Source organism: Sinocyclocheilus rhinocerous, unplaced genomic scaffold (genome assembly GCF_001515625.1).
Source record: "Sinocyclocheilus rhinocerous isolate Xijiao unplaced genomic scaffold, SAMN03320098_v1.1 scaffold755, whole genome shotgun sequence".
Lineage (NCBI taxonomy): Eukaryota > Metazoa > Chordata > Actinopteri > Cypriniformes > Cyprinidae > Sinocyclocheilus > Sinocyclocheilus rhinocerous.
The window spans coordinates 1017831-1028141 of record NW_015659385.1 but is presented as its reverse complement, the minus strand read 5'-3'; the positions used below and the strand labels follow the sequence as shown (position 1 = coordinate 1028141).

At 37.4% G+C, this 10311-nt stretch overlaps 1 protein-coding gene across 1 annotated transcript in view; it reads left to right on the top strand.

Moving 5' to 3' along the window:
- Positions 1–278: 278 nt before the first annotated feature.
- LOC107723675 (protein FAM124A-like) overlaps positions 279–10311 on the top strand; it is a 15613-nt gene continuing 5580 nt past the window's right edge. Inside the window, exons 1-4 of the mRNA XM_016532384.1 lie at positions 279–492; positions 2934–2965; positions 6249–6736; positions 7258–7533. Coding sequence (XP_016387870.1) covers positions 440–492; positions 2934–2965; positions 6249–6736; positions 7258–7533 — 849 coding nt within the window. The 5' untranslated portion in view covers positions 279–439. The remainder of the gene's footprint in view (positions 493–2933; positions 2966–6248; positions 6737–7257; positions 7534–10311) is intronic.

Below are 10311 nucleotides of genomic sequence, written 5' to 3'. Positions count from 1 at the left end.
TCTAATTCAATTAGAGGCTCTTTAATTGGAATTGTTACTAGTAAGAATTGAATTAGAGAGCTCTGTAATTGGAATTCTTACTAGTAATAACTGAATTAGAGAGCTCTCTAATTATAATTGTTACTAGTAAGAATTGATTTAGAGAGCTCTCTAATTGGCATTGTTACTAGTAAGAATTTAATTGTAGAGCTCTCTAATTGAATTGTTACTAGTAAAAATGCAATTACGACGAGTAACGCAGGGGATATTTTAAGGTAATACGGCTTGCCATACTCGCGTGTCTTGTCACTATGACCTGTGCCTGTCACCGTTACTGGAGTCGGTTGTTCATCCAAGCTTTAACGGGTTTCGTCGCCTTCGTTTCTTGCAGTGTACGTGAGCGTTAAAGTGCAGAAGAGAAAACGGGAGGCATGTGAAGTTACTGTCACTTTCACCAGAGATGAAGAATTCAGTTGAAGATGAGTGCGCTGACTCGGGAGCGGAGACCGGAGGGTGAGTAATGATAAACAGTCTTGTTTTAACAAAGAAAATGAAATAGGCTACATAGAATATGGAATATAGCTATAATGCACTAATTAGGATAGACACCAATATGCTACCAATATCAACGCGCTAATAAGAATCTGATTCATTTAAAATGAATCATTTGGTGAGGATTCTGATACCTGAGCAGCGTAGGACAGGTCATCAAAAACCATTAGACAGCGCGCTTGTTTGAAGTTTTCTCGTTTGGTTTCTACCTCGTTTGGCCCGTTTTATTTAACCATCTGTTGTTTGGTATTAACACCCAAGACATCTGGCGCAGAGATTTACTGCTGAAAAGTAGCTGGAAAGCCAACGAGCTGAGCTATTAGTGCATGCTGCTTAGGCTTTTTAGCACAAGAGAGTGACAGAAGTAGCCAATATACTAATCACATAGATTTAACTCTCTATTATCTCAAAGTCATGTATGATCTGTACCATCATTCTGTGATTTCAGCTGTGAACGATGAAAAGATGCATCCTGGTTTGTTTATAGGTATGTCATATCATAATGGCTGTCCTGTCTTGTTGGTGTAGGTATGGTGATTTAGTAGGATAGTAGACTACCCTCTCTATCCTCAACCACCTGTTTGTATGGCATATATCTGTATATCTGCTTTGGAATATTATTTCTTTACATTTGTTCTGAAGAAAATGGCCTTGGTACCTTTCTAAGGCTGATGATACATGGGGCAACTTTTTTTGAGCAATGTTGCTTGGGCACTTTTCCATTAAGAATGGGTAACATATTTCTATCTGGATATTTTAGATCGGTCGTGGGCTCTTTGTCTCACCTTGTTGCCCATTGATGGCAACATTTCCCAAAGTTGCCCAGCAACATTGCTCAAAAATGTGCCCAGTGTATCATCAGCTTAATGACTAACTCTTCAATTAGCTGATGCATTTATCCAAAGCCACTTACAGTAAAACCTTGAGCAACCTGGGGTGTAAGCTCAAATGGTGATAGCTTATCCCTTGTTGAGTTTGAACTACAACCTGTAATCTGACCACATGTAACCACTAAGATACATCATCTAGTACCTTTAAACTTGACTTCAAAATGTACAAAACCATCTTAGAAATTCATCTGACCCAAAAATGTGTTATGTGTTGATCCTGTAATTTTAATATGTAGGACTTATTGTTCCTATGTAAATATATTGAATATCTTCCAAGCGTATTCGATTAGCCACTTACGATAACTGTTTAAAAAAAAAAAAGAAAAAAATATTGTAAATGTCCGATTTGGTTGTGATGTGGCTGTCTTGGTGCTAAATGAGAGCTAAGAGATGTGTGTGGCTTATATCCTCATTTAGTTCATTTAACAACAGTAACTGTAAACTTCACTGATGGCAGTAAATCAGAGACTTTCAAAAAGGATGTTTTCTAATGATGCTTGAGAGTGCATTGTTTAAGTGTGAACAACATGCAGAAAACTATACAGCCCTCACTGATTCAGGAATAGCAAACATAAAACATATGAGATTCACTGTAATGACATTACTGACCACATTTATAGACTGTCGTAATGATTTTATTTGTATTAAGTATTACATAGAAGCACATAAAAGTGCTTTTGCTGTTAAATGCAAAGTATAGACCATAGTATTTACACTCTGTTCAAAAGTTCGGGGTTGTGCTTCTTTATATATTTGTAGAAAACTTGATTCATTCAAGATTCTTTGATAAGTTGAAATGAACAGCATTTATTTGAAATAGAAATCAGTTGTAACATTACAGTTGCCTTTAGCGTCACTTTTTTATCAATTTAAGGTGTGTCTTTGCTGAATAAAAGTTTTCCAAAAATAAATAAATATTACTGATCCCAAACTTGTAAACAGAAGTGTTGAACCAATGCACCACATACCAGTTCAGACCATACTATTACAGCATTAAATTAGAACATTCAAAATTCAAGTTTAACTACATGGAATTTCCCTGTTCTTAAAAAGAATTTAATACCCTGTTACACTGTTTTCACTACCAGAGAAACAGGAAAAAGACAGAGGGAGAGGAAAGGGAAAAAGATTGACCAGAGGGCGATAAAAGGGGAAAAAAGCATGTACAATGAAAACAAAATGACTAGGTCACTATGTAAGACATATGAAATATGTCAAATAGGTCTTATACTTTGTTTTTTACCTTCCTCATCAACCGATGAGCTGAGAGAATAGAAGGTTTCTGACACAAAGCAGCAAGACACAATCTTTGATCATAACCTATACATATATATGTGCGTAATACACTAAAGACATTACTACACACTAACACACACACACTATATACCATGACACCCAGGATTGTTTATCCAGATGTAGGACCTTCCTTTGAAACCTTGGGATCCTAAATCTCTCTAACAAAAGTCTTTCTCTGTTTCTCTCTCCCCTTTCTGTCATTCACTCTCTTCTCAGGTCTGACTACAGTCTTATGTCATCAGCAAGCAGTGAGTACATGCCATTTGTTTTTTATATTCCCCTTTATGCAGTTCAGATCAATTTTCCAACAAAACATGCCTTAATCAAACACATATTCGCCATATGTTATGTCCTTTAAATCCCTTTTCCTCTTCCACCTTGTGCTCATTGGGGGGTTTATAAGAGACTATTCTTTCTAAAGCTGCTTTTGGATTCATTTGTATTTTGAAAAGAACATTACAATTTAGAAGTGGAAGATTTCTGTCAGTTAAAACACTTGACAATTGTTGCCATGACAGTGAGATTAGTTTGTTCAGGGAATCACTGCTTGAAGTGCTTCGAGAGCTCTAACACCTCCGCTTGTTTGTGTGTGAGTGCCTGCTTGTGTGTGTGTCTGGGGCTGACCTTTCCCCGTGGCTGCGTCGGGCCCAGTCTGTTTCCCTATGGAGGGATTAATGTCCAATATTAGCCCATTAATCTGGGGAGCAGGAAACACTCCTCCCAGTGACAGTGCAGGAAGCACTCTCTCACTCACCCACTCACATTTAGACACACTCAGCTACTCACACACACACACACACACACACACTAAAACTTAGAGCCCATCAAGGACACCACATACTAGACTGTGTATAATTTATTGAATGAAGAAAAGTGGTTCAATGTGGACTCAGGGACAGAAAATGTAGAAAACAGAATGAGATGGTTTGAGGAATAATGTGAGTTGTGGAGAACTAGTGGGGCTGGAGAAGAATTAAATGCTTAAATTAGCATTTGTTTCATCTGTTCTCACATATGAAAAAAAAAAATGTGATGACAGGGACCAGGGTGCAATTTACAGTAGAATATTCAACAATTTTGAAACAAAATAAATGTATTTATTGAATAATATGTATTTTTATTTTATCCTGCTTATAGACATGAAGGTGGTATTGTCTAGAAAGGGAGTTCTTTCGAATTTATACTGTCTTATTTTATATTCCATTGTCTTTTCTTTGTCTGAGCACCTTTGCATGGATGAGAGATCTGTTTTTCACTTTTTCCACCACATTTCCCCTTATTGTTTCTGCATTCTGTCTCTTTTTTAATGGTATGACAGTATGCTTTCTTGAAAGGCTGCCATGAATAACTGCTTAATGCTGCATCATCAGTCATGTCAGCATTTCGCCACTTCTGCAGCTCATCAGATTTTCTCTGTATCCATACTTTCCTCTATATATCTTTGTTCACTAACAACTCAAGTGCATATTCTGTGAAATCTGTTTCGCCTCTTTATAACTCTGGACACTTTACTACACTGAAAAAAATGTGCTTCATGTGGTAACATTTAAATAAATTTTAAGTCAAAAATCAACCTAAAACCATTATGTCACACCAACAAATCGTTAGATCAGAGAGAAATAGCCACTTAAAGTAACAATTGCAGGTTTTTACAGTGTTAGAATGACACCAGATAGGAGTGTATATTAGGGATGGTTAAGCTGGGGCTAAATATGGTGTCTTATTTAATGTTGAAATTTATCAAATAATGTGATTAAGTTCAGTATCTGTGGTTTCTCCTCATAATTGCATCAGTAAAAATTCAAATTATGCTGTTTCCTATAAATAGAGTCCTGTAAACAGTGTTTGAATAAACCATGTGTCTGCGGGGCAAAGTGCCCTAACATTCACATTTAATTTCTTCCAGCTGAAATCTTTTGGTAATTAAAACATTAATAACTGGATCACATTAGGTCTATTGTAAGGCTGTCTGCATATGTAATACTGTACAATCGAGAATGTATTGTGTGTTTTTAAGTCTGAACAAGTACACTCTAAAAAATGCTGGGTTGTTTCAACCCAACTTTGGGTCAAATATGGACTAACCCAACTTTTGGGTTAAAAATTTAATGTAAAAATTTAACCCAATGTTGGGTTAGTCCATATTTGACCCAAAGTTGGGTTGAAACAACCCAGCATTTTTTAGAGTGTACCTTTGCCCAGTGAACACACTGCTTGGTTTTTCCACACTGATCGATTGAAAGGATCCTTTAATGAACTCAGATGTGCGTCAGTTACACCTACAAGAGTGCAGTGCAACTAGAGAAGAGTGTTTACTTGCGTGAGTGTGTTTTGTGTGTAAGTGTGTAAGAGCATAACGTTCCCTCGGCCTCTGGTGCCACCAACCTTAAACAACAAACAAAGTGGGACGGGTCCCATGAGTCAGGAGAGTTTGGGGTGAAAAGAAAAGAGTAGGCGAAAAGAAAGAGGCAGCTGTCCATGTTCTGCCACTTTCTGCTATATTTGTTTTATTTGTTTGTTTGTTTTTTGAGAATGAGAATAGCTGCATAATATTTCTTATAATATAATAACAACACAAAGATTTTTGCTGCTGTTGTCGCTAGATTATGGCAGAGAGATGAATATATCAAAGAGGGGGTTTGAAGGGCTTGTTATGTTGTGCAGCATTACTCATATAATGTAGAGACATCATGTGTTTTCACACGTCATATAAATACAGTCATTTATGAAATTCTTTAATTGCTGCTCTCGTTGATCTCATTTTGCAGTCATAAAACGTCACATTTGCCTTGAACACTTTGTTAAGGGGTTTTTTCCATGTACTTTTGTGCTCAGGGATATTTGTGCGTGTGTGTGTGTGTGTGTGCACTCACTATGGTCAAAGGTTCAGTGGAAGGGCAAACCTTATTCAGAAGTCCTACAGGGAGCCAAAGCATTTCTCCAGGGTTACTAACCATCCACTAATGCAACTAATGAGGCTGCACTGTTCATTATACAGCCTGATTACAGAACAGGAGCGCATGGATGAAAAGATTTCATTCAGTCTTGAGAGCCAATCCATTTCCTCTATTTCGTACTGCTCTTTCCTTTATAGACGTTCAAAGCAAAGTAGGTTTCCAGTGACTCCTGAAGCCAGAATAAAGCAGAACATGTAACACACTAATACACCTAATACAAATAAAGGGTAGAACTAAGTGTGTTTGTTTTTTACTAGAATGTAGAACTTTATTTTCCTGTGAAACTTCTCTCTTGTAACATATCCGGACTTCTCCACTCATTAAGCCAGCTCTTCCACCCCTTTCTTACAATCCACCACAAGCTTGCGTTCAGATCTCCCTCCATCCAATCCCATCCCAACCATACATTTTTTTCTATTTTGATAATCTGTTTCACTTTTATATTTTTCACTAAAACGAAGAAGAGATCTTCTTGCTACTTCTGTTTTATCACAACTATAATTAACATATTGTAATATATGATATTAAATCAGTATAGCTCCATACTTTTATGGATAATTTTCTCATTTTTTAGGTGATTTGTCCATGGGGGACCTACAAGATCCTTTCCTAGTTTCTATCCACATCATCACTGACCCCGGTCAGGCCAAAACGCTCCAGCAAGCCGCTGATCAGGTCCTCTCCTGGCTCCACCCTGATCTCACCCTCTTCAGGGTGTCAGAACGGGCAGGTGGTCTCTCTCGAAAACCCCAGGTCTGCCTGCAGCGCGTCACCGAACCACCATCGCACCAGCCAGCCTTGGCTGTAATCCTGTTTCTACAGGATGAATATGGAGGTGAAGAGAGTCTTGAACGTCTCCACAATCAGCTGAGATGCCCACCGTGGCGATACCACCACACAGAGCGGGTGAACGGGCGAGGCCTCTTACCATTTTCTGGAGCCAGCCAGGACTTTGTTACACTTGCACCAGGCACACCACTATGGGCGCTTCGCCAGGTGCACTACGGCAAAGAAATTGTGCGCTTTACAGTCTATTGCCGCTACGAGACCTACACCGAACAGGTGCGTCTGTACAGACTGCTCCTGCGCCGAAGGCTAGCCCAGAAGAAGGAGGATTTCTGCTTCTGTGTAGTTTACTCCAACCCTGAAACAGAAATCCAGCTGTCATTCAAGCGGATGCCCCATGGCCAGAACCCCGTTCCCACTGAAAATACTGTGATGGAGATCAGAGTGAGGGATGTCGGTCTGTTTTTCTGTCACAGGTACAGCCTCATTACTAATCAACCCCTGCTGGTGCCAAATGGCACAGAGAGGATTTCACACATAATACACATTATGTCTCAAATAAAAAAAAAAAAAAAAAGCTGAACTGGTTGTACATACAGACATATAGACAAGCTCTTTCGCTTTACCTAAGTTTCCTTTGAATTTATGGACTATAATCTGCTGCTGAACATCTGAAACATTTCATGTTTGGAAAACAACAGGGACGGGCGTATATAGACTGGAGTAATGGCTGCTGAAAATTTGTCTTTGCTATGACAGGAATAAATAAAATATCATACGAGACCTACACCGAACAGGTGCGTCTGTACAGACTGCTCCTGCGCCGAAGGCTAGCCCAGAAGAAGGAGGATTTCTGCTTCTGTGTAGTTTACTCCAACCCTGAAACAGAAATCCAGCTGTCATTCAAGCGGATGCCCCATGGCCAGAACCCCGTTCCCACTGAAAATACTGTGATGGAGATCAGAGTGAGGGATGTCGGTGAACTTGTGCCACTGCTGCCATGTCCCTGCACGCCTATCAGCGACGTCCGCTGGCAAACAAATGATTATGACGGGAATAAAATATTGCTACAGGTAAGACAGAGAATATATTATTAGATAATATATCTCAAAACAATGACTTTTTGTATATATACAGTATATATGACGTCTTAAACATTGACATCTCATATACACTATTCACGAAAGTTCTTTTAGTGAACTGTCTGCAGTAACCCTAGTGTTCTAAAGTGTGTGAGTATTATAATAATAAGAATTCATAAAGTTGCAGTATATATATTTTACATAACATTATATGAACTCTTAATAAATGAGTCTACATGGAATATTTGTGCTAAATAATTTTCACACACCACAGGACAGTTAGTGAAGGTAAAAATGTGAATAAAATGTAAAAAAATATAATGCACTTTTCCATATACATTTTAATATATTTTAATATTCATATGTATTATTCATGCATGATAACCTAAATTTGTAATGTTGGATTAAAAAGCACAATATGTTATGCATCAACTGCCAATACACCTTTTGAAACCTTTTACTATTAAAAAAGAACCTTTGCAAACTTGTGATGAGTTTTTGCAAATTAATTAGTACTAACTAGGTAACAATAGCCAAATTAGGTTAACATGGGACGTGGTAGTGTTAGACTACAAAATCAGTTATCCTAGACTAATTTCATTACATTATTCATTTTCTATGGGATGGAGTAGTTCATTCATAGTTTTGAACCTTGTCTTATCTTTAGATTTTCTTATATATACTTTTAATTTTGAATGATGTATTGTGATTCATCATTCAGTTGCTTTGGTTCAAGGCTTAGGGCTCTTTATTCAGAAATTTTCTTTCATGCCTATGGAGAACAATAATGAGGAAAATGCTTCCATAACTCAGTTCCCTGAAATCACATTTGAGCTCTGTAATGATGCTCTGCAAGCGGCATTGTGAATCAGTTTTTCATTACTGGTTGTCTCTGCAGAAATTACCTTCAGAGAGCAGCTCATATTCTCTTGCTGTGGCGTCCTGAGGGTGTTTTGGTAGAAACCAAACAAACCAAAATTTAAAAAAAAAGTTAATCATTGCGACCTTCTCATCCTGTTATTTTGCTACTGTAGAAAACAAATGCTGCTAGTAACTACACTGATGAAACAAATGTACCACAGTTTTGAGCCAAATTGATACTGAGCTCAGGTTCAGACCAGGCAACTGAACAGAGCATTACTGCTTAAACACCCTACAGAGTTGCATACAGGGAAAAAAATGGTATGCAAACTGCATAAATTGTACACATTGATTTTTTAAAATGTATCCTGGTTCAGATCCAAACACCTCTGGCCTTTTGTGTTTATGTGTGTGGAAAGACTGTACTCAATGTAAAAATACTCAAACAAACCTAAAGACAGCCAAATTAACTAACGCACAAGCACATACAGGTCAATTCTGCCTGACCTGGATTAGCTGCGATCAAAGCAGGTTTGGCTCTCTGTCACAACTACAGCCTCATTACTAATCAACCCCTGCTGGTGCCAAATGGCACAGAGAGGATTTCACACATAATACACATTATGTCTCAAATGAAAAAAAAAAAAAAAAGCTGAACTGGTTGTACATACAGACATATAGACAAGCTCTTTCGCTTTACCTAAGTTTCCTTTGAATTTATGGACTATAATCTGCTGCTGAACATCTGAAACATTTCATGTTTGGAAAACAACAGGGACGGGCGTATATAGACTGGAGTAATGGCTGCTGAAAATTTGTCTTTGCTATGACAGGAATAAATAAAATATCAGAAAACAGTACATTTTTATATTTCACAAATGTACTGTTTTTACTGTATTGTTGAAAACATAAATATGAGACTATTTTCAAAAACAACTCCAAACTTTAGAACGGTATTGTAAACATTTTTACGAAACTATACACTTGTTTACTCACCAAAGACAATTTTACTCACATTTGGTGCTCAATGAGTCAGAAATTTCCATACAGGGAAATATATACTATTTTGAGGGAGATATAGTAAATACAGAATGAATATAATGGCATGTAATGAGAGAAATGTATGAATGTGGAAAACGTGGGAAATCTGTGAGTGGAACAGTGAGGAAGAAGGGCACAAAGAGGCTCAAAGATGGATGGAAAACCAAATAAAGCAACAGAGGAAAATGATCGAGGGAGAGGTAGAGGGATGGAGGGAATGTGCAGTGAGGTGTGAAGCAGAAAACAGTAGAACTTTGTTACTCTAATGCACACACACTCAACAATGCTTGCTATGTTTAAAGATAAATTTTCCTCTCTCTCACTCTCTCTCTCTCACACACACACACACACACACACAGGTATACAGTTACCTTATCAAAGCCACATTCCCACATTGTGTTTTGTTTGGCATTTGCAGGAACATGTTTCCCTTTCCAAAGCTATTTTTGTTTAATGTCAAACTTATTTTGACAGCTCACTGCAGATATGTTGTTCATCATATTGCCATGTGAACAGTTCAAGATTTAAAGCAGCTGGTTCTTAACTTGTTTTGCTTCAAGATCAGTTTATATTGACATAGATTGTCAAATGGCAACCAAATATGTATTATACATAAACTAACCAAAATATCCTTAATATCACACATTGAGGTTTACTGTTACAGTTTTTGCTGTATTTTCGATCAAATAAATGCAGTCCTAATAACCATTATTTTTAAAAAAATCGTACACATTCCAAACTTCTGAATGGTAATGTTTGTGTAGATTTTATTATCAATATAGTACTTTAAATAAAAGGTCCCACTTTATATTAGGTGGCCTTAACTACTATGTATTTACATCAAAAAATAAGTACAATGTACTTATT